General features: G+C 34.8%; 1 protein-coding gene and 1 long non-coding RNA gene across 7 annotated transcripts in view; one reads left to right on the top strand and one right to left on the bottom strand.

Annotated features, from left to right (window-relative positions):
- The window catches only part of loxl3b (lysyl oxidase-like 3b), a 57725-nt gene that overhangs the window by 14520 nt on the left and 16868 nt on the right, over positions 1 to 26337 (bottom strand). For 2 of the 6 annotated variants that reach the window (XM_056471214.1, XM_056471209.1), the window contains exons 5-10: positions 13721 to 13771; positions 12339 to 12413; positions 10729 to 10936; positions 8213 to 8393; positions 5251 to 5405; positions 1790 to 1960 (exon numbers count right to left, since the gene is read on the bottom strand). In XM_056471214.1, coding sequence (XP_056327189.1) covers positions 1790 to 1960; positions 5251 to 5405; positions 8213 to 8393; positions 10729 to 10936; positions 12339 to 12413; positions 13721 to 13771 — 841 coding nt within the window. The remainder of the gene's footprint in view (positions 1 to 1789; positions 1961 to 5250; positions 5406 to 8212; positions 8394 to 10728; positions 10937 to 12338; positions 12414 to 13720; positions 13772 to 26337) is intronic. The other 4 variants (XM_056471210.1, XM_056471213.1, XM_056471211.1 and 1 more) reach the window with 3 other exon arrangements.
- Positions 22305 to 26081, top strand: LOC130239867 (uncharacterized). The gene is made up of 2 exons (XR_008838719.1): positions 22305 to 22345; positions 25912 to 26081. It is a non-coding gene; the product is annotated as an uncharacterized LOC130239867 (long non-coding RNA).

The following is a 26337-nucleotide window of genomic DNA, read 5'->3' as shown; positions in this document are numbered from 1 at the left end:
TTCTGAGATGTTTAAAGTCCAGAAAAGGAACCAAACATTGTCAAAACATTTCATGTGACTTTAGTGGCTCAAATGTAATTATATGAAGCTCCAAGAACACTTCTGTGCTTCAAATAAAAAAAACAGCAAAAATTAATTTGTATGCATATATCTTCTCTTTCTCTGTCAGGTCAGGGTGTGTGTTTACTATGGGCGTATTGTCATTAGGGTCAACAGCACAGCACATAACCATTTTATTGCACATAAAAAACACGCACTCTAGTTTTCATAGTTTTTTGGAGCACAAAAGTGTTCTTGGAGCTTGGTATAATTACAGTTAAGCAACTAAATTTACAGACAGCATGGTGGTTCAGGGGTTAGCACTGTTGTCTCACAGCAAGAAGGTCGCTGGTTCGAGTCTCGGCTGGGCCAGTTGTGTGGAGATTGCATGTTCTCCCCGTGTTTGCTTGGGTTTCCTCCGAGTACTCCGGTTTTCCCCACGGTCCCAAGACATGCAATATAAGTTAATTTGATTAACCCTTTAACTACCCAAGAAAAAAGTATAACTTCTAATGTCGCTAGTTAACACACTCAATGAATTTGTTTCAACACATCCCATAATTTCTAAAATATCAGCCTCTACCAAATGGTTGATATGTTGGTTTTTGGTAAAAGAATCAGACTTAATACATATACTATGAAAAATCTGAAAATATGAAGTGTAAGACCAATTTATTTAAAAAAATATTCAAAATAAAATATTTTTGAATACTAAATCACCTTTTTTTAAGTATAAAATAAAATATTTTAAATTATCATTTATTTACTTGTTTTTATTTTTACAATAAAACCAAAATGAAATGTAGTAGTGCAACAGGATGTTCGTTTTATTTATTTATTTTTTTAAACCAACACTGTAAACCAACAACACTGTGTGTAAGCCATTTTAAAAAAAAGTCATTCCTTAAATGACTCTAACAGGCATTATTTAAAACAGTAAAAGCATGGTCAACTGTTTGGTAGAGGGGCAGTCAAAGGGTTACTTAAATTGGCTGTAGTGTGTGAATGGGAGAGTATGGGTGTTTCCCAGTGCTGGGTTGTGCCTGAAAGGGCATCTGCTGCGTAAAACATATGCTGGAATAGTTGGCGGTTCATTCCGCTGTAGCAACCCCTGATAAATAAGGAACTAAGCTGAAAGAACTGAATGAATGAACTGATTCCTTTTCTTGACATTGAACGTCTCAGGACCATTGCTGTCAATGGATGAGGAGGAGGGAGCTCTCCAATTTCATCTAAAATATCTTAATTTGTGCTCAGATGATGAACAAAGGTCTCAGAGGATGGGTACAAGCTGAGGGTGAGTAATCACAAACATAATTTTCATTTTTGAGTGAACTAACCCATTCATTATTTTCATTAGTTTTTAATTTCAAAATTATTTATACACTGCACTTTCTTGTATTTGAACATTTTTTTAATAATTTGTAGAAATTGTTAAAAGACAAACCTTTTCATGAATAAGCTACCAGTATAGAATAGGATGGCTGGTTAGTACTAGTCTGAGGCAGGTGAAACTACTAAAATCAAGTAAATGTTGACTGGAGCTGCCCAATCTTTTGATCGAGGTTATTTTCTGACTGTACCTGTATTAGAAGCACTGCCGCTGTGTTTTCATCTGCTGTTCTGTGAGTTTTTTAAAGTTCAAGGCATTGAATTTGCATGCATGAGTCGAGTGTGTAAGTAGATGCGCCATCTGAGTTTAAGGCATTGTTAGCATGCAAGTGTGTTGCTGTTACTGTTAGAATCCTACTTGTAGGCCATGGTTGGCGTACCCGAGGCCCAGCTGCCTGCACACCACCATGGCCTCCTGCGTGCCCCAGCCTTCTCCACATATCAGGCCCCAGCGCAGCGTCCCATTCGCCTCTGTGTGCAACACCTCCACACGGCCCTCATATCGTGTTCGGCCCCCTAAGATACGCACCTGAGCAGGGCACAACCAGGGACCAGGGCTAATGGTCACACTTTTTACCACTAGTGGATTTTTCATTTTGGCACATTTTTTTTAACACCATGTCCTAACAACATGCTCAACAAAATGATTCCAAGACACAAAAGATGCAAGCGGCAAAAGATTTCTGCAACAAGCAATTTGGCTGTCTGCATCAGATACCACACGACAATTAACAATTTAAAAATCAGCCAATCAGACGTAGTCTAACAAGTAAATAAAAATTAAACTTATTTAATATTATTAAAAGTACATGCTCAGAGTCACAGTTCTAAGTTCATGTTTAAACTGTACACTACCTGACCAAAGTCTTGTCATCAATCTTAGTTGTAAGAGCAACAAATAATAACTTGATCATTTGGTAAAGTGGTGGAAGGTAGATTTTTCAGATGAATCATCTGTTGAACTGTGTCCCAATCATCACAAATACTGGAACCCGCATGGACCCAAGATTCTCACAGAAATCAGTCAGGTTCGATGAAGAAAAAATCATGGTTTGGAGTTACATTCAGTGTGGGGGTGTGTGAGAGATCTGCAGAGTGGATGGCAACATCAACAGCCTGAGGTATCAAACATTTGTGTTGCCCATTACATTACAAACCACAGGAGAGGGCATTCTACTCATACTTCAGCCTCCACATCAAAGTTCCTGAAAGCAAAGAAGGTCAAGGTGCTCCAGGATTGGCCAGCCCAGTCACCATTATTGAGCATGTTTGGGGTAAGATGAAGGTGGAGGCATTGAAGATGAATTTAAAGAATCTTGATTAACTCTGGAAGTCCTGCAAGAACGCTTTCTTTGCCATTCCAGATGACTTTTTCAATAAGTTATTTGAGTCATTGCAGAAATGTATGGATGCAGTCATCCAAGCTCATGGGAGTCATACACAATATTAATTAATTTTGTCTGAATATCAATACTCACTGTCTCATGACTCAATATTCTATACTGTACATTATTTCTGTTAAGTGACAAGACCTTACTGTCTTAATTAAATAATTAAAAATCAAGGCATGATCATATTTTATTTTGGTAAAATAGGCATAATCTAGAGGCCTTTGCCTTTCATACAAGCCACTTCTGATAGCAAATGATCATTTAGATGTCAAGTTATTATATGTTGTTCCTAAACCTTGGAAGTCACATGGTGTATGTTTGCTAGTGATTTTATTTTCAAGGTCTTAAGTGAACTATCTACTTGCACTTTCAGTATGGCAAAAATGTTACACTGGCAGCATTTAAGACTGAATAAAGCACATAATCAGTAGAGGGGATCACTATCAAAGTAGAAATTGTCTTCGCCATCACAAAAATAGAAAACATTTCTAAAATAAAAAACCTGCATGTTGCGGTTGTGTATGTGTATAGGACAAAAGCTCCTATTAACATGGAAAAGATATCTAAGATGAATCACGTGAAGTTAGGGCATGGTGTGTTCTTTCTTTGCAGTTTAGTTTGATTGAAATGAACTCTAGCCAGCAAGAATTTTTTGTGTGTTAAAAAGACATCTAATAGACATCCGAACATAGATGTCTTGGCTAAAATAAGGCTAAATTTGGTCTGTCAGTGGAAAAATAGACATCTAACAATAGTCCAAAATCAAATTGACTATTTGATGATTATAGTCTTCATGTTATTTGTCATGACAGGTTTTGCAAAAATGTTACAATATTCATAAAGATTTTTTAAACTAGCCTACAGACCAATTGCTTCAATTTTGGTGATAAACTTAGAGAATAGTGTGACAACTAGCCCTGGTATTCCAAACATGCATAAATGTACGTCTACCAGCATGTGCATGATAGTTCAAGTACGTTCCATCGCTTGCAATCAATCATTAGTCACAACAGATGCTTAATTCCAGTGACTTTCTTTTCATACAGACAATCATACCCAGCATTTCTAATCATTCATTTTGAATCAAAATGAATCTGTTGTACTCATAATTTTATCATTGCTGTGTTCTCTGTGAATTGTAACTCATAACCATAAAACCAGTCTTAAATGGCATGGATATATTTTATACAATAGCCAAAAATACAATGTATTGGTCAAAAATATGGATTTTTCTTTGATACCAAAAATCATTAGAATATTAAGTAAAGATCATGTTCCTTATAAAGATATATTGTAAATGGCCTAAATAAAAAACTCTTGATTAGTAATAGGCATTGCTAAGCACTTCACTTAGACAACTTTAAAGGTAATTTTCTCAATGATTTGTTTTTTTTTAACCATCAGATTCCAGGTAAAAATAAATTCTGTTCTAATAATCTACTGTCCTATCCTAACAAACCATGCAGTAATAAAAAACTTATTTATTGAACTTTCAGATGGCATGTAAACCTTAATTATGACTGCCGTTGTGGTTCAGAGTCACAACTGAGAAACAAGCAATAATGAATATTAGATCTCTGAAAACATCCGAACGGCAGACAGGAATAATATAAAATCAACAAACGGAAGATATTTTTTAAGCAATACATCAATTACACTTTACAATAAGTCTCCATTTGTATCATGTAATCTACATTAAGTAATACCTAACCTATGTGTATTATTAATCTCATTGGTGCTCATTTTTAACAGTTGCTCATACTTTGTTAAACTCAAAATGGATTAATATTATTTGATGGATGCGAGTTAAAGGTCCCGTGAAATAATTTTTTTTTTTTTTTAAGTTATCATCAGTTTGTCAGTCTTAAGCATATCCATAAGCTAGCTCCAAAACATAGACAAAATTTGCTTTTAGAAGATAAAAAAACATCCAAAACTTTCAGTTTCCGCCTACACGGACCAACAAATTTTTTACATCACCTCATAGTTCAGTTTTTCATCAAATCATGGTCAATCAAATACTCTCTAGTATCTGACATGTCCTACCTTCTTCAAGATACTTTTAATTTGATGCGTTTTATTTTAACAACTGTCACTGCCAGAGCTGTGATAAAAACTAAATGCTATTGGCTGTTTTTTTTAAAGAGGAGGAGCAACTCTATGTCCTGCCGTCTTAATGTTTCAGGTGAGTTTACGTCAAACATCAAATAAAACGTGCACATCTCTAAGCACTTCACGGGACCTTTAACATTTCTAACAAAATCATTAATAACCATAAATTTTCATTAATAACCATAATAGTTGTTTAATAACAATAAACAAATACTGGAACATTACTGTTTTATCAACGCATCTATAAACATATTCTGATAAAACATGAACATATGTTGAAAAGGAAAGGTTTTGAGTGTGTGTGTGTTGCTCTGACCGTCTTTTCGTAGCCCATGTACGGAACATTGCAGCGGACTGAAGCGTCTTCAGTGTGCTTGCAGTCCTCCGCTGTGATGTTTTTATAGCGGCAGCTCCACAGTGAGCGCTCATTACCAGTGCACTGCACCTCATTCATATGGATAGGCCCCAACCCTAAGAGAAAACACACCAACATTTACATTTGTCACTCATACTGACAAAGAAACATTTTAAGTTATGTAGTTTTATATGTACAGTGCAATTCACAACTAGGCCCTTATAAAAACGGTGTACTGTATATGGCAATATCATGCAAATCACATATTTAACATACTAGTTCATGTTTGCATTTCACAGATGCAACATATTTTAATGGCCTTAACATCTATTAATTTTTAACCGGAATTATGAATATATTTAAATGTATTATCTTTACGTTTATATTTACATATATAGCTGTTTATCAGATTTCCATATCTCACAACTAATGATTGATCACCTGATCGTGGTTATTGATTCTAGTCATAATTATTTGAGATAACTATGATAATTTTGGATAAAATATATACATTTCTGTAGTTTATACGTCCCAGTAGTTAATTATTTTATTTATTTTTTATTTTTTGCAGTTTTTGTTCTCGTGAATCCACCAGAGGCAGCTGTGGACGCTTTTTGAGCACACAAATTTCTCTCATGAGTGCCATTCGCGCCTGCAGTTCTCACATAAATCCACCAGAGGACGCTGTCGACTTACTGACCAACTGACAAGACTGATATCTCTGGCTACATAATTTGCAATCTTTAGAAATTTATACAGGGGTACGTTTTCACAATGAGCCTGTGTTGCAATTATTTGTGCTTTGTGATGGAGGACTAAACTCACTATACTGTAGATGGGAAAATGCCACAGTTCATGCTCAATTTTTAAGAGTTGTTAGGTGGGAATGTGGTTTTATTTTTAAAGACAGTGTCTTTTTGAAAATGTTTTTCAGTGACTTTGGATATTCAATGTTCATAGCACTCCAAGAGAAGCCTTTTTTAGAGGTAGGTGTAGTCCCTGTCCATCAAACACATCTCTTCCAAAATATAAATCAGGGTACAAATGGATTTTAGCCCTTAGATTTGTGCTTGGTAGATTTAAAGAGTTTTAGTCTGGTCTGTGGCCTAAATTTGAACTACATTTCATTGGGGTCTAAATGGTGAAACACGTGAAGAAACATCTGAACTGGTGACTTGTGCATTGTGGTTGTAATTGACAGGTTCACTGTGTGCTGTTAGAAACCACATAACAGTTCACATTCATTCTAGACTGCACACATAAATTCACACTTGTACAACTATGTTTATGGGGGCTTCCCATAGACGTAATAATTTCAATCTATATAGACTGTATATTCTATCCGCCAACCCTACTCCTATATCCAACCCTCACATGAAACATTCTGCATTTTTACATTTTTATAATACTTCATTGTGAGTTATGAGCAAGGCAAAAAATTTGCGGAATCTGCAGACATTTTTTGATATACAGTGCTCAGCACATGAAGAGTTGATGCAAAAATATGAAGATATGAAGATGCAAAAGCCGCTAAACGCCACTTCCGCCAAAAATGAGATAATGACATTGAGTGAATGCTTTAGGCACATAGTTATGTTCAATAAATAGTTTTGTTTGAAATCATCTAAATCGCAGCGTCAGCCCATTCAGAAATAACAGTTTATTTGCAAAACGCCACTTGCCTTTGACAGCAAAAGCCGCTATATCTCGAGAACCAATCAGAAGGCTTGAATCGAATTATATGTTTTCAATGATACGCCCGCTTTATGAGGCTATTTTATTCCGCTTTTGATTTTAAAAGATGAAGTTTGATGAACTGGATGAGCCTGTCCGACCGTCAGTGAATGGCAAATGAAAACATCCCTTACCTCAAAACTCTATGCTCTCTCCAATCCATTCGTATAAGAAAAAGAAAACACAATGTACAGTCGGAATGTAGCATGCATTCATAATGTTTGCTTGCGTAGCGGCGCTACTTTGAATGAGTTCTATACAGCAGCTGCATTAAACAGCAACTCCATTTCACGAAAGATGAAGTTAAGATGCTGTTCTTTTATCCCGCATGGATGCTATGAGGATAAACAAGAGACGAAAAAGAGACCAAGTAGTAGGCTACAGGATGGGAGGAAAAAAAATAAATTAGCAAATTTGTGATCTTTGTTCTGATTCATCTGACCTTTTTTTGCTGCTAAAATAGACCAAAACAGTCATTAATTCATCCAAAATATATAATATATTTTTAAGTTTTTAAGTAATATTTATTTTATATTAAGTTATATAAAATATACTGGGATTCCGAAGCAGTGATTTGTCTGATATGAAAAGTGACCAATCACAGTCGACCTTGTCTAGTTTTGCATGAAACATAAGGGCGGGACAAAGGCCTTTCTGTGTTACAGTGGAAGTAAATAACACCTTAAAAACAAATGTTTTATTGGAATAATGCTTTTCGGATGTTTTCACAATAGAGATGTCTATCTTATTAGCAAGAGTAATCAACCCGCGGACATACTTCCTGCCTTTTCGATGATCTGCACACACGTTTCGCTCTTTTTTCTCTGACGGCGAGTATACTCGCCTCTGACCTGTCACTCTTCTGAGGCCTGGTTTAATAAATGTCACACACCTGGGAGATTTTGACATGAGATTTGCTGGCAACGGCAGTCAAATATGCAGTTTGTAGATCCTTATTTATGCCGACTGACCAAAAACAATCAAGCATTTCAGGCAGCCATAAAAAATTAAACCAATTATGGTATATTATTTAGTAATGGGTTGTTTGTTATCTCTGATGACCTAAGAGGTGATTGTCAGGTCAAAAGTCTTATAATAAAAACATTCCACACATTCCATCACTGTTGGCAAAACAGCCTATAATCCACTCATTCTTCTACTCTTTCTCGTGTGTCCTTTTCATTCTTACCTTTTCCCATGCTGGCCCCAGTGAGTGCTTCTTTGGCAGATCCAAAACCCATTTCTCTACATACCACACTGGCAGAGACCAGGTTCCAGCGATCATCACAAACCGTCCCCCATTCACTGCCCTTCAACACCTCAACACGACCCTCACCATATTTTGCTCCACCCTTCAGCCGTGTAGTAGGCTGATAAGACAGAAAAAGGAAGATTGTTTAGCATACCCCATATTGTGCTATTTCCAAGGTGTATAATTTTGTTGGGAAGGTATAGTACAATAGGTTTATATATAAGGTGCAGTAGGTGATTGTCTTCAGATTTTCTTGTGCTGGTTGAAAGTCTCTTCACATTCTAATAGTAATGATTAAATTAAATCATCTATATGTATTTATATGTATTTTTATATTCTGGTTTTAAGGCATTAGACTTAAAAATGTTCATTCAATTAAAAATTGTCCCTGATTTCTGATAAGTAACTCAAACTGTCAGTCAACAAATGTTTGTACATCTGCACAGCCGTTCTCACAGACAAAACTGGCATTTGCGCATGCACGTGCACACAAATATAGAGTGACAGCAGTAAAAACTAATTTTTTAAATCCTCAATCAATATTAGAGTTTGTTTTGCACGCTGGAGGAAAGATGACATCAGGGCTGAAGTATTTCTTTTAGACAGGCAATGTTCTGTTTTAGTCACGCAACTATTTTAGTCACATAAAGCTGATGTAGATTTAGTTGTTTTACTGATGGGTGATATGCACAGAAGTGTTGTTCAGCCTCTGAAATCTTCCAGCGAAAGATTGATGTGACTATTTTGAGTTTCATAAGGGACCTTTTACAGCATCGATAATGTAGATTTTTATTTGGTTTAACAACAAAACATAAGTAAATAGCTCTTTTCCACCTAGCCTGCTTTACTAAGGTTTTTCACTTCACATTGGTTCATTTTTGAACAATGACAACCTGTGACGCGCTCCCTATATTGTTTACCATGCTACTGTGAATATTTGTTCTGAAATAGCATGCAAGTATGGCTTAGTAATAAGTGTAATTCCTTCATCCCGCCGGCCAACAACTGAGCATACAGTAGTCGCTTTAGGACAAAGGGCATGAGCGAGTGAGACCAGCGATCCTTGCACGCATGAAATATTGCACATTATGATCATGTAAGTTTTGCTTGCTATACAACTGAAAACGTGCTAGATATAATACTGTTTTTTGTTTGAAATTGTAATAGGGCTGGGTTATACATTTAGGAATACTAGGATTTTTTTTATTTAACCAAATTATTTTTAATTTACCAACATTACTAAGGTAAATAGTTTTAATAGTTAAAAACAAAAATATTTAAACAAAACATCTGATCTCTTTATAATAAAATAAACACAAGTGTTAAAGTGACTCTTAAACTTGATAAATAAAATGTTACAAATTGTGTGCAATGTTAAAGCGTAAATGCTGAACAGTCAAAGCAAACGTTAAGGTGTGAATAATAATGATACAGTAAATCTCAAACTCTGTAAACAAAACAAATTATCATAATCAAATCTGAGCTTTCAAGTAAAGGAACTAGTCATCATTATTCAGATTGCAACATTACAAATTGTGAAGTTGAATGACTAAATTACTCCCTATGCTAAAGAATCTTTCAGATGGGGTGCTAGTGGCTGGGATGCACAAGAAAAGAAACCAAAGAGCCACTCTGGCGACATCCTTACATCCTTTTTTATTTACAATCTCCTTACTGCTGCTATACGGCGCTAATTTTTGCATGTGTTGATATTCTGACCTCTTGCATCTCTCGTAACTAGGTAACCATAAACCATTTTCTCAGAGGATCAGCAGCCACATTGTAATAAAACTATAGAGCTTCATACCGAAACTAGATAGAGAATCTTTTTTAGTTGATATTGACAATGGTGTTCAGTCAAGAAGTATCGATATGGATATTTATTGACTGAGGCGTGGCTTTGGACGGCAGAGGAGGGACTGTGTTTAGCATTTTAGGTTAGCATTTGGGGTTCTATCATTCAGGTGCGACGCAAGTGTTTTTTGCTTGTTTCAGCCCAGCACAGATAGCATTTTCACATCCTGCACGTCCATTTAGTTGGTGCATTTGTTATTTTGAGTCAACAGAAATAGGTTGTGCCATTGACAAACTGCAAGCTGATCTAAAGTCAATTGATAAGTTTTTTTTTTCTTTGTTATTTAAAGAGTGTATTAGTTATGTGCACCTATACAGGTCCAGTATGCACATACAAATTGCTTTACACAGTGTTTGAGATTAAACGCAGAAAGAAATTGTTCACAAGACAAGTAGCTGTTACATGACAAGTATGTTTGTGCTGAATCGTTTCAGATTTTCAAATCATTCTTACTTTTAGGAAATAAAATGCACTTTGAAACTTGAAACTTTCAGACCTTATGCATTCACAGTTACATCACATACTAATGTAATCTATTCATAATAAGTATCATAATCTGAGTGCTATAATAGGTGCTTCACATAAATCATATCTTTACCGGCATCTTGAGTTTCTTCTTCATAGTAGGGCTCTGTGTGTACAGTGGTCCAGGCACACAGCTGACCACAGCAGGCATTCCTCCAGGACATGACTCGGTGGCGTTGCCATAGTTAAACTCCAGAGGACATGCGGCCAAGTGCACTTCTGTGCCTAAACAAGCCACTGAATGAACCAGAAAAAAGTTCTTCTGCCGCTCAGCATACAGCCTGAAAGAAGTGAAAGAGACAGTGGCTATGGATGTCATTAAACAGGTTAAAGGCATTTCTCAACCTGGCGTGCTGTTAATTTAAGCACAGCATCATCTTACAAGATCACATACAGCAATAATGTATTACAGCCATCTATTGCTAAATCACATCTCATTGATAAGTTTATTTTGATATTTACTTCTAAATAAGTAACAACTGTTAAAATTCAGTTCATAAAGTATTCAAATTATTGGCAATTAACTTAATTAAGTGTGAAATTTCTTAACATTTTTTTTAATGCTATCATGTGCCTTAACATTATTTTGTAATTGCAAAGCTACATTTGTTGCAGTTTTCATACTTTGTGTAACATTAGGTTTTGTATTGCACCATTTTAAGTACAAAAAAATTAACCTAAAATTAATGAATAAACGTTTATTCATGTTTTTTGTAATTGTATGTGAAAAAAATTGCTTCAGTGTAACTAGCTACTTTTAGGAAGTAACTTGTAATGTAGTTATCTTTTTAGAAGCTTATACAATAGCTGCTTAGCTATTTACTTGTGAGTAGCGTGTACATTATCAAGCTACAGCCTCATAGTACATTTAAAAAAAGACGTTTGCTGTTTGTTCAAACTACTTAATTAAATTAGGTTGCAACAGCACAATTTTTTAGGTTCTTTTGGAACAATGTTTTAGGTTCAATGCACCTAAATTTATAAAAGGTAACAAGTTAACCAAATTCCTTCATGTTGTCTCAACACAAATTGATAGTGTGGAAGCCGACATTTTTTTACAGAATAGCTTCTGCCACACTGAATATCACAATATTCTTGTATTCAGAATTTCTAAATTCACATATTCCTTTCCTCTAGTTTTATAACTGTAAACATCGGAGATGCTTGCTGCCATTAATTTTGGAAAGCAATAATGATTCAATCACATTATTAACAAGAACACACAACAGTGAAAGTTTGTTTTTTTAGAACATAAAATATAAAAAATATATAATATTGTGAAATGTTATTACAATTTAAAATAATCACTAGCAAAACAGTACTTTCAGGAACTTTAGTCCAGTCTTCAGTGTCATATGATTTTGGTTTGCTGCTCAAAAACCTTTCTTATTATTATCAATGTCATAAAAAATAAATATATAAATGTATTTTATGTCAATTTTGATTCATTCAAAGTGTCCTTGGCTTGCTGAATCAAAGTACTTATAAGCCTTACTGATCCCAGCTTCTGTTACTCATTAATGTTTTTGTAGGCACCAGAAACACCCATAATGCAACATATCTGACATGTGTAGGTACAGTTAGGAAGAAAACAGAGGGTTAGAAAGGTCTGAGACATGATGGCATTGCATGCCCCCCCCCCCCCCCCCCCCTCCCTCTTTTTTTTTCTTTTACCAGGGTTACCTTTTAGCCGCAGCTGATTTGCCCCGTTTAGGCTTAGAGCTAGTTTTAGTGATAGCCTTAATTTTGGACTCCTGCCTGTAATGCAAACAACCATTATGCACAGAAACACACAAATGTCCACAGCAACATCCAACATGCATGTACATACATATACATAAATACATAGCAGATGCATGGGAAAGAGGACGAGAAGTAACTTTTAAGATCTAACACTGTTATACTGTTGATGTGAGGCACAAACTAACTGATAATTATTTGATATATACTATAAATCAGTAGTGTAACACAAATAGATCTGATTTCTTGTGAGAGACTAGTGATGTGCTGTGAGAGATTAGTGATATCTGTAAGATTAATTATGTCTTTTAGAAACTATGATGTGCTGTGAGAGACTAGTGATGTTTTTTTTTGAGACTATTGATGTATTTTAAAGACTAGTGATGTCCAGTGAGAGACTAGTGATGTCTTTTAGAGACTGTGAGCTGTGAGAGACTAGTGTTATTTCTGTGCTCCAAGTTTGATCATTATGTTTTCCACAAAATAAAGAGTTTATAAAGTGTCTGGGTTATTCTGTAAAACGCTGCTCTACTATACTATGGTAAAGTTCCTGAAAATAAAATGCCTAGCCAAATATAAGTATCTAATTCTAAGTTTATGAGGGAATATCTTAAATAGCTTCAATATGATCAGTGAAGATTACTTTTTTTCTGGGGGGAACTCAACTGCTCAGAAATTTTGTTGTTAATTACAGCTTTTAATATTATAGTACCAAGCAAGTAACTACAATGCTCCCAGATTTGACCCTTAATAAAACTACATTTACCTAAAGACAGAGCTACAGAGTTCAATAAACATATAATAAATCTATATTAACAGTATACTTGTACAAAAAAGTAAATGTGTAACAAACAGTATTTTGAAAAAATGACAACTATAAAATGCCACATCAATTTTAAAAACTATCATCATTTCACTTTTCCATGCCTGTTATATACATCTAAACAGAAGTGCACATATCTAAGATAAGCATGCATTAAGCAGAAGCAGGTATGCATGTTAGTATGAGTAGGAGGGCGTCTCTTTCAAGATTTCTTGAAAGCTGTTTCTCGTACACAAGCACAGCCTTATCTCAAAACTATGCAAGTCAAACTAACAGATGGAAAGAAGTTCTTGACAAAGAAGTGTTTCGTCCACCACTCTCTCAAATATACACACTTTTTCACACACACACCTCAACAAGCTGCATTACTAAGAGCATAACTGACTGAAGTATGTTAGTTAATAAGAGGATGACTAACACTATAAGGTCACTACTAAAGCCGCATGTGCTTTAGTGCTCTAGGGAAAGAACACTGGTTTGGTTTCTTTCCCTCAGATGATACCTGGTTGCTTTAACTTTAGCTTTTGGTTCAGCTGATCTCTTTCTGAGATGCCTGTTGAAAACACGGAGATGGGGTCAAGCACAAAAACACAGTCTGCTGTTTGTCTCTTTCTCTGCTCTTGAGGCTGCTTAAGATGGGAAAGGTTGTGTAGCATCATCATCTTTCATTAATCTTTCATTGTGTGCTTAATTTTAATAGTTGTGTGAAGAAAAGCTTAATAAAGTTTGTGTGAAATCAAATTTACAATGTTTATTTTGCTAGCGCACATTGCTATTCATTAAGTGAACAGTTGCAAGTTAATCCACTGAAATATATATATTTTTTGGTATACTTTAATGGCGGGCCTTCACTGTTGATGTCGGATTTTCACAATATTCTTAACCATTCACCTCTTACCGTTAGTTTGCTATGAGAGAAAGAAACACAAAAAAGCCTTACCTCCTACTCAACCTTCTGTTCCAGTTGCAAGTACATCAACATTATAGATATTTACATTAGATGTCCCCTATGCTATTGTTGCTTATTGGAGGGAACGCATCAATGAAGCCGCCATTTTAGTACAGGGTAGGTGCTTCTTTGAAATGAATGTGGGACCAAGGTGCAGTGGAGGACTGGCCATCCAGCGCCAGAGATATATACACATAAATACATATATCTATGATCGGGAGTTTTCCCATGGTCAGTATGCAAATATTTTTTTAAATTATGAAAATTATAATTTTTCATCACTTTTCTACATTGATGGATAAGTGATCATATAGGCATTGCCGACAAAGAGTGTGTGTTTATGTGAATGGAAATGTATTATACTCCCTCCCTGTTAAATTTGATCTAATCCGTGTCCTGAAACATACCCCCGTTTTCACTTCTCATTCTAACGGTGGGAGTGACTCATTTGTAAATCCCTGTTATGAACGACTCGTTTACTTAGCCGACAATAATACAAGTTTCTGGCACCGCAGTATCTTGTCATATTTCATTTACTTTGTTTGCTTATTTTTTTTAACAAAACCAGCGCAAGCTGAGTATTTAGTGCAAGTTGGTGCTACTTTGCCTTATGGTCAAGGTAGTAAGTCGCTGTATCATCATCAATAACGTTACTTGTTTAGCGCAAAAGTTCGTAACATTCAAAATCATAAAAAACTAAATCTTACCTACGCTACTACACCTGTCCACAGCGCTAAAAGTCCAGCATATTCAGATTGGCTTTAGTTTTGACTAGTGCAGTTGAATGACATTTGTTCTGGGAGCACTGTACAAATATGGCGGCACTATTGATGCATGTTCAGGGTCTGTATGCGATATCTAGTGTATATATTTATGCAACAACATAATGAAATAAAAGTCTCAGCAACTTCCTGTTCACTCTGACTTTAAAGCCTTAATAGGTTGTTTTCACATGACGCCATTGATGACACGCGAAATTCAGATGTAGGGCAGGAAGGAATCACTATGTAGGAATCACTATCAGAACATCAAAATGTTTCTGTTTTATGTTGTTTATGATTGTTTAAATCAGTGGTTCTCAAAGTGGGGGTCGGGATGAGACAATGACGGGGGGTCGCTTGAGGATTTCCAAAAATCTAATTCATTTTATTAAACTACTAGAATTACCATATTTATCCATAACCTACAGAAGAAAAAAATAGTAGTTACTAGTTACATAAAAAACAACATTCAAATAAAAAGCCATCAGCCTTTCCATTTTTTTGCGATCCCAGGAGTAATTGTGTAATATTAAAGACACTGCACACTGATTTTAAGGCACCAGGTTAAACTTTCTGACATCTTTACAGCACTCATGTACATTAAACATAAATACAGGCCACAACTGAACATGGAGGATGGTCTCCGAGTGGCATTCTTCAAAATTGAATGATGAATAGACTTGGGCCTATTGGTATATGTGCGCTGGTGTGTAAGGTTTATATATTTACAACCACCTCAGAGGATATTGGGGGTCACGAGCCACTGGTTGCTGTCTTGGGTTTTTAAGTTGAATCAAATTAATTTTACAAGTCACCTCCACTTACATTAATACATTAACATGGTTAAAATGTTGTAACATGATTGACGTATTCAATTAAGTTATAGTATCATATGTTGTAATAATTTTTTGATCATATAGTTTTTAGATCATATAGTTGTACATACTTTTGTGGAGTTGTGAAGTTGCATTTAATATAAATGGAAAAGTATAATCAATTTAAAATGAACACAATCAATTAAATAAATAAATGTAATTATTTAAATAATTAAAATGTATATCTTTATAGTATACTCTTGAAGCATATTATATATTTAATTTTTTTAATGTATCATAAAATAAAGTGTGTTCTTTATAAGCATGTGAGAGAGAAAGTCATTTCGTTTAAATCTTTTGGCTAGTTTTGACATTTTTCCTCATTAAATTTGACTGCATTTAGTGTGTAATGTTGGTCTGGCCAACTCTTATAAAATCATAGCTTTGCCAAAAGAAAATGGCTTTGTTTTTTAATTGATAATCAAACGTAAATCTGACTGTTCTATTATAAATCGTAAATTAAAATTTCACAAATTCCATTAAAATAGCCCCAAAACTATTGCTTTTATAGTTTTGCGAATTGTTTTATTAGAACTTAAGTCTTTTTGGGGGGATTCAGATTTCATGAGGTTATGGAAACATCATCAGTCACAGTGTATCATTGATTCAAGAATGTGGGGCTGGTAATGGTGCGAACGTGCCTTAGCGAGACGGCTTGAGAAATGAAACCTTTATATAGTCTATAAAACAACACATGGGAAATAAATACAGACAGACATCTAGTAGATACACAAAGACATGCTCTTAGCTTCCTCTCATCATCAAAAGTTTACATATATGTGAGTAAAGCCATATATATTTTGCACAGGACTCATTCTTGTAAGTGAAACATTCTTGTCAACATTCCTCTGGATTTGGGGGATGAGACGCTTACAGTGCACGAGTGTCCCACATCCATGCAATACTTTACTTGTCCAGCTGTTTGTCTGTGGTTTAAACTGTGTGTGTGTGTGTGTGTGTGTGCGTGCGTGCGTGCGTGCATGCGTGTGTGTTGCTGAGCTAAACTGCATTTCACAGATGACTGAGAAAAGTAAACATTATTTCCTCTCACAGTGGCTGAACTGCCACAGTATAGTGAGATGTCACACATACACAGTCACAAGAAATACAAATAGATCTGCTCCCAAAACTCCAAAACTATTAGTAAAATGCTTCAAAAGTATGTGATTTCTTTTTTTATTATTACTTTGTGAAGTTTATTTATAATCTAATTGCGATAGGATCACATGCTTATGATTGCTTGTGGCTGATCCCCCATTATTCAATTTATGATTCACCAATCAGACGATTCCTAAGCCACTATAAATACCCTAAGTTCCATATAACAGCCATCTTCATTTTGAAGAATCCCCCTTCCACCCCTACTCCTCCTCCTTTCCTAGATGGGTGGCACGGTGGCCCAGTGGTTAGCGCTGTTGCCTCACAACAAGTTAGTTATTACCAAGCCAGCCGGTGTGTCTGTGTGGAGTTTACACGTTCTCCCCATGCTCACGTGGGTTTCCCCCGGGTTCCCTGGTTTCCTTTCACCATCCAGAAACATGCACCTTAAGTTAATTGACTGATCCAAATCGGCACCATAGACATGCTCCTAGTAAGTAGGAGTATCTCTTAATTGCAATCACTATCTGTTCATCCGCTACTACAGCAGGGGAGTTCTCGAGATCTACTTGAGGTCAAACTCCCCTCTCGCCTTGCAAACAGGAGGGAGCCACGGGCTCGAGGATCTTATGAGCTCAGGGCTCTCTCCCGGGACAGCATGCCAAACAAGCTTTATAATCAATCATCAGCTAAGTGTGAACTATTGAAATGTAACTTATTAAAGTAGAAAGAAAATATTTCCAGGGTTTTCACTGAACACATTAATTGTATTCTCAAAATATGAACACATTTTTAATTTTCGATGGCACCAACATACTCCTAAAAAGTCTGGAACAGAGGCAGGTTTAACATTAGGTCTGCACAATGTTAGAAAAAACCTTATTTGTCTCATATTGTGACACAGTTCCTAGAGAAACGAAATATTAAATGAAACAACAGTGGCTTGTTTTTTCTACTGCGAGCTGAATGGATGTAGTAAAGTAAGCATTTCATTCACAAAGATGGGGAAAGTGTTTGGGGAGAGTTATTACAACCTAACAGACACCTCCTGCTCACCATTTCTGTTTTGTCGTCAAAACTGACAGTTGGAGCAGCGTGGTTATATATGTTAGCTACGCCCATTTGCTAAGATATACGTAATCTGACAATGTAGCTGAAAAAACAGCAAGTGCATTTTCAGATTTCAATTAAAGATTAGAAGGGCAAAAAAAATTTTTATCCATGTTTCCTCCAGAGTTTCATGTAATTTCGGGTGTTTCATACTTAAATTGTTGACTTTAACTGCAGTTTGGCACTTTCACTTTCATTCGGGAACACTGGAGATATTGGATGCAACTATGAACTGCTGGAAGAGTGTTATTTTAATGGAATTTCATACCACACGTTGAATGGAAGAAAAAAAAACACTGCATTTAATGATGCAGGTCTCTGTGGTCTTCACTGACTCGGTAGGTGCAAACAGAGTCAAACAGCCATGTGTGTGTGGACTATCCTGTTGCAAAACGTGGCAAAACGTCCTACATGCTGGTACACTGTAAAAAGTAAAGGTGCTTCAAGTACCCTGTTGAGTACTCAAAGAACTTTAAAATGTATTTTAAGTGCCTCAAAGCTCTTTCTCTCAAAATGGGGTTCCTTGGGGAACCACTGACAGTCTTTGCAGTGCTTGCAGGACCCTTTTGCAGTAACTGGGATCCTACAAGCACTTTTTTGTCAATACTGAGGTTCTGAAGTCACTGTTTCCTTACACTAAGACCTCGAAGCACTTTGAAAGTTATTGGAGGAACTCAATTTTCAAAAAAGAGTTACTGAAAGATCTATAAACTTATATAATGGTTCCTGGTGGATCTCTCCTCTAAAAGCTAGCACTTAAAGGAACCAAGAGATTTTTTTTTTTGTCATAAATTAAATAGACAATTGTGGAGACCAGAAAATGAGATGGATGTTCATTTACTTAATATTTACTTAGTTATTTGTGCTTTTAGTATGATATGAAATTTGGTGTTTGTTTTTCTTTTTTGTGTGGCACTCACTGTGAACACAAGAATATCAATGATTAGAGTCTAAATGTTAACTTGATTGCAGTTAGGAGACTGACAGAAATTGTGAAAAACTTTGAAAATGTAAAAGTAATTTTGGAGAATAAAATACAAATGAGCCACAACAGAGGGGGAAAAGGAGACAAAAACATGCACAGGCTTGTACAATTATAAAATGATAATTATTATAGGGGACTAATTTAATTTTCTGTCACTTAACCTCATTAGACCCTTGAATTTTGATAATACTAAACTTAAATATATAGGCTATGGCAGGGGTGTCCAAACTTTTTGGGCCGAGGGCCAAATGTAAAAAAAAAAACATTGTCCCGGGCCAAATTTTACATACATCACACAGACATGCATATATATATATATATATATATATATATATATATATATATATATATATATATATATATATACACGGTACCGGTCAAGAGTTTGGGGTCAGTTTTATAATTTTTTTCATGTTTTTTTTAAAGGAAAATTATTCAGTTCATAAAGGCTACATTTATTAAATGTAGAAAAATGTTAAATTGTTAAATATTAATTATTAAAAATTTAAATAACTGCTTTCTTATTGTATGTAGTTTCAAATAAAATTATTATTCCAGACATTATTGCTTTTATAACAATAATATTAATAATAATAACAACAACAATAATAATTAATATTAGTGATCTCTGAAGGATCATGTGACTCTGAAGACTGAAGTAATGAAGCTGAAAACTCATCTTTAAAAATGATTAAATTCAATGATACGCTACTTTTGAATAGTTATTTTATAGTGCAACATTTCACAATTTTGCTGTATTTATGATGAAATTAATAATTTACTGAATTAATCAATCTATCAAAGAAACGTTGGCTAGAATTCTGCATTATAGACTTAAATTATAGAGAGACAGCATATGAACCGAGACTGCATCAGATCATGAAGCAGATCAATGTTGATCTTTCTTTCAAGCTGGCAGTGCAGAAATCAACAAAACAACTGGCCTAATACAACATAATATAAGATTAAAATATGGAAAAATTATCCGATGGTAACTTCGGTCAATTTTCCTAACAGATAAACAGCTCTCGGTAATATTACAGCATGCTTTTACTTTCGCATTAGACATGAAGCACACATTTACCGGTAGGAATGACATCTCGTCTTATCATTCTCTCTTCGTATAGCCGTATATACAGTATGGCTATTACACAATCATAATACACTGTGATATAGCCTGGGTCGTTAGTTTGTTGGAATGTTTTGTTTTGTCACTACACTCGATCGGCTTAATCGAGCAGAGACCATCTCATTCAGGCAATCTCGGACCGATTAATTTGGCGCGGATGCGAGCGTGATTGCTGAATTCACAAATGCCAAACGAACTGCGCTAACAGGAGAAACGAGACAGATTCCGAAACAAACGTCTATGTGTGAAAGGACCCTAAGATTGTATTTGCACGCAATTGACAGACAGTCGCAGCCAAACTTTTGTGACAAGGCAGCACTGGCCCGATTGGGCCAGTAACATTCTGTACACTGGCCTGAGCGTATCGCACGCTGGCCCCGGGACATCGGGCAGTCTGTCGAGCCCTGAATCATGTTTCCTTCAGTTTGTTCGGTTCGTTTTACTTCATAACAGGAACTGCTGCCTAATTGAAGGCATGTGATAGCGACGCCCGGTGGTTATTTATTGAATTACGTTCATTTGTGTATAGTGGGCCAGATTCTATTGAAATTTATAAAAAGCCTCGCGGGCCGCCACAAAACTGATTGCGGGAAGCAGATGGCCCGCGGGCCGTACTTTGGACACCCCTGGGCTATGGGCTCTGGTTTATTGATCAAAAGTATTCCTCCAGTTTGTTTTGATAAACCAACAAAGATAACTTGCTAATGAATGCAGTATTTTGTACATTTTTATTTTTCTGAATTAAATGGTTTTTTCATCTGTTTCTTGGATTAATGGAATGGAATTAATTGTGTTGCCACAAAAAAAAAAAAAAAAATTAACCGGAACTAACAAAATAATATAAACATGATGCGGACGCGCATCATCGTGCATGCGCAGATGCAGGTCGCAGGAGCATTTTCAAATAGCGATTTATAACAGCTCCTTTCTTCCATTTCGTGACTGCTGTCATCTCTAAGACACGGAAGGTGAGTAAGTTGGAAAAATAAATATACAAATTAGATACGATTTGCACACAAATATATACACTTACACGCATCATTATGTTGTGTAACCTGTTTTAGGAACGTCTCGCTAAGCGATTGCTGTTGTATAAGATTGGGTAAACGTTATTATTTTGCGATAATAACAATCGGCTGGATATACATAATCACTCAAATTACATGTCTACCTCACACAAATATAAACAATTTGATGTAAAAAAATATTCATTTATGTCGAAATATTTTATTGTCATTGAACACGAAGCTTCCATGAAAGCCATTGCAAGCGACCGTTAATTTCAAATTAAACGGGTAACGTTATACATTCGTACTTATTAGACGGCTTTTTTCCACAAATATATTTATTTATTTAATTATTTATTGTCTTCCTATACATATACAGTGTGTAGCAAGTTTGAGCAGGGTTGCTTATATTATTTTCTAGCCACGATGCTATCTAATATTCTTTTCTTGTATTGTTTGTGAGTAATATTACGCATTTGTTATTATTTTCGTTTCTTAAACAGTTACCTGTGTGACAAATTGTGTCTAAGTTATGTACTTCAATACATTTTTTATTCATTCACACGAATAATGTACATAAGGCCTGCTTTTTTTCCTTCTCAGAACATCCACATAAACCCTGAAATTGTTCAGTATTCTCTCAAACAGCCGTTTGAGTCACCTCAAATGTAAGTATTTTTTTTAAATAACTAACTGAATTGGAAATAAATGTAAAAATACTTCATTTAACAAACAATATTATTTGATAATCATTATCCAGCTGGGTAACACTGAACTAATGACATTAAACTTTTAACCTTTTAAGTGTCTAAAATCACTCACTTATTTTCTCATTTGCTTGTTTCTGATGTATCCATATTAGGTGTAAATCAGTGTGACAGATATAGACTAGAAATTTAAAGTTTGCTGTATCAAATCCAGGTAGCAGAGGGACTTTAGGAGCCAGGTTGAAATGGTCCGATGCACTTCACTTGCAATGCAGATCATCATTTCTGGACAGCTTTCTACTTACTGCTGTGGACATGAAAGGTTCAGCAGACTTTTTGCTCTGAATGAATGGCTATTAACATGGTGTGAAGAACAAAATCTGCTCTTTATTAACAATTGGAATCTTTTCTAGGATCGTCCTAGGCTTTCCCATGCTGATGGGCTGCACCACAGCAGTACTGGAACTGAATTCCTGTTGGACAACATCTTCAGGATGCTTTGACTAGTAAGTGAAAATACACATTTTAGCCATGTAGACTTTTGCTCGTCCCACATTAATCACAGTAATGCATATCTGGCTTACTCCATAGAAACTGTGTCTGTTCCTCGTATTATTAGATCAAGAATTTAATTTACTATGTGTTCTAGAAAAAATCTATTAAAAATCAAACCTGAAAAAGGCAAATAAGTGAAAATACTTTTTTTTTTTTTTTTGTAAGTTCGGTCTTCTAAACATCAGGCCACTTGCACCTAAAGCACGTATTGTAAACAGACAACAATCTTAATGCACTAATAATCCTAATCTTAATGTCTTACTGAAACCTGGCTTAAACAAATTGACTACAGTATGTTAGTTTAAAATGAAGCCGCGTTGAACTTGAATTTAATTAAATTATATTTATTATTAGATAAAGCAACATAATGCTTGGGTAATACATTTAAAATTAATAGTTGTTCAATTAAAATAAATAAAGTGTCCACCAAATTATATTTTTTTACAGAGTAGTGAGTTAGTTACTACCTCACAAATAAACATGGTTTAAAGTAAATTAAAATTTTGTCATCATTTACCCACCTCTAATATGTTCCAAACCTGTTTGATTTTCTTTCTTTAGTTGAGCGCAAAACATTATATTTTGATTAAAGCTGAACATTTTTAACCGTTAAAAATAAATTATAACCAGTATAACAAAAGTATGGATTGTGGTTATAGGTTTTCTGTTTTCAGTTCAACAGATGAAAGAAACTTAAACAGAATGTGAACAAGTGAAGGTTGAGTAAATGATGACAGAATTAAACTTTTTAGGTGAACTCTCCCTTTACAGTGGAAGTGAAGCAGTCAGTCAAGTTTACATTCATTTGTAAATTGATTTCCAGTTTAGTGAAAATATAATAAACAAACTCGATTAATGTAACCATTATTGAAGAAAAGAGCATGTTTTACAATAGTTTATATTTTTAGAGCTAGAGTGCAGCTATTTTGCAATATCACTGTCTGACCTCACAAGGTTGGTTCCGTTCCCTCAGCTGAACAGATACAGTGGAAGTAATGGACTGAACACAGAGACTGGAAAGCCTAATTTAACACAATGCATGAAGTTTTGGATGTGCATCACAGAGCTAAAAAATTATTAGCCCTTTTAAGTAATATTTTTTGATAGTTTACAGAACAAACCATCGTTATACAATAACTTGCCTAATTACCCTAACCTGCCTAGTTAAGCATTTCAAATGTCACTTTAAGCTGAATACTAGTGTTATGAAAAATATCTAGTAAAATATTATTTACTGTCATCATGGCAAAGATAAAATAAAACAGTTATTAGAAATGAGTTACTAAAACTATTGTGTTTAGAAATATGTTAAAAAATTTCGAAATTAGGGAAAAAAATAAACAAGGGTGCTAATAATTCAATGGGGCTAATAAATCTGACTTCAACTGTATGTCCGAAACATAAAAATACATTTATACATTTTTTTATTTTTATTTTATTACCGATCAATTGATGTGCTTTGGTCCACTCTCTGTATTACGATGCCTGACTGCCCTCAATGTCTTTAACAAGATCTGGTACGTAATGGAGGCGGGTACTTTCACTTTTCACTATATAGCCCCTCACTTTTGTTCATGTTCAAACCAAACTAAGATCGGTTCAGTTTTTGAAAGATTATTGTAATCGTTGCATTAGTCTGAATGTAAATCACCGTGTCAGGCAGCACTGCACCAGTGTGAGAGAGTAGACCAAAGCACATCAAATGAACAGTATTTAAAAAAAAAAAAAAAGAAAAATAGTAAACATATAAAAAAAGTTTAGATTTTAGACACAAGTCTGTTCCTTGTATTTGTACCAGCTCTGCGATGCATGTCCACAACTTCACGCATTGTGTTAAATTAGGCTTTTCAGTCTTCATGTTCAGTCCGTTACTTCGATGATATCAGTTCAGTTGAGGGAACAGAACCAACCCCGTGGCGTCAGACACAGCGACATTCCAAAATAGCTGCACCCTAGCTCTAAAAACTACAGTAAAACATGGCATTTTCCTCTAAATGGTTACATTAATCGAGTTTGTAATATATATTTTCATTAATGTAGAAAACAATTCGCAAAATAATGTAAACTTGACAGACTGCTTTGCTTTCATTTATATATTTTAAAAAACAAGACCAACTTTATATTAAGGCACCTTAACCACAGTACTTAAAGTTAAATTAATAATATGGTACAATGCACTTATTAAGTACTGTATATACATGTTTTTACATTGTACTTTTTTAATCATCTGCATGTAAATGGATCTAATACAGGGTTCAATGCTAAGGACATTTTCTACTGGCACGGCTGGACCAGCGGTTCAGATTTTTACTTGTCCTGCCAAAATTTTCACTGGCCCCACCAAAACAAATAAAAAAATAAAAAAATAGCCACATTTTAAATAATGTGTCAAAAATAATGTCTGTGAATCTAGAATTTAAATACTTTTAAAATGTTAAAATATTTAGCAGTAAAATATAGCAGTATGGAAAATGTGCAGGTATTTTACTGCAAAACAAAAGGTGGCAGACTTGAAAAAATATATGCAAAACATCACTTCATTTTTTTCGTTGTGTTGTACCCATGTAAATATCTGTTTCCACAACCTTAGAAACAGACGTTTCCTTTTAGCCTCATAATTTGATGTTGCTGTCATGTTGTCGTCTCTTCACTGTACTGGTGTTTACCAGGTTGTGGAAAAAAATAACGTACTTACAACATCCAATCAGATAAAAGGAACCAAAAACCAATATAGTGTTTACAACTTCACAGAAAAGGTAGCATTCAAAGACTTAAAAGCACAAATTGTTTCTTGATTCTAAGACTGTATTAGCACGCAATTGACAAATAGTCGCAGGCAAATTAAAATTTTGTGACAAGGCAGCACTGGCCTGATCGGGCCAATAACGATTCTCTCTACTGTCCCAAACATCTCTCACGCTGGCCCCGGGCCATTGGGCAGTCCTTATTGTTGAGCCCTGTAATATTAATTTCTGTATTTCAAAGGCCACTTAAATTTAGCCCAAAAACAATATTTGACCTTCATGCATGATTGATTTAAATTTTTAACTCATATAATTTTCTCTTTATTTAATGTGTTTTAAATCAACTAATGGTTAATTTTAAAAAAAGCTAATAACTACAACCTGAATAAAATACCAATATCACGTATGCAGTACACTCAAAATTATAGTGCATTATCTGTGTGAATGAGTAGGAAAATATGTGGGGTGCAGTAAGGAGGGAGTTGTTTCAGACACAGCTTTTGTATTGTCTTATTTCTGCTTGTGCTCAGATATTTGAGAGGTTTACATTCTATGGATTTTGCCTTTATTGATGTATATGGGCACTCTGCAAGCAGTGGAAAAAATCCTTTTATATAAATTAAGACAATTCCTAACTTTTTTGATGTTTCCTTTTGTTATTCAGAAATGTTCTGCATATCTTTTGTGAATATGTCTTGTTAAGTAAAAAAATGGCTCTGGGAATATTGTGAATTTCCTTTGTTTTCATAACTTCTTTTAATTTACTTTTATAGGGACACCTCCAATGTGAAGCAGTGGACAGCTAAAGATGTTGCTGGCTGTTATTGCTAGACATTATTTAAATTTGATTGTTTGCATTAAAATGTATATTACATTATTAATCATATTATGTGAATGTAATTGTGATGTATATTGATTAATAAAAGTGATTATTTATGAAAAATGCGATTTGTATTTTTTTAAATCTATAAACATGTATAGATAGATGGATAGATAGATGGATAGATAGATAGATAGATAGATAGATAGATAGATAGATAGATAGATAGATAGATAGATAGATAGATAGATAGATAGATAGATAGATAGATAGATAGATAGATAGATAGATAGATAGAAAGATAGATAGATAGATAGATAGATAGATAGATAGATAGATAGATAGATAGATAGATAGATAGATAGATGTCCATTGAATT

The sequence above is a fragment of the Danio aesculapii genome, chromosome 13, assembly GCF_903798145.1.
Source record: "Danio aesculapii chromosome 13, fDanAes4.1, whole genome shotgun sequence".
NCBI lineage: Eukaryota > Metazoa > Chordata > Actinopteri > Cypriniformes > Danionidae > Danio > Danio aesculapii.
Note: the sequence above shows the minus strand (reverse complement) of the source record. Positions and strands in the feature narration are given on the sequence as shown.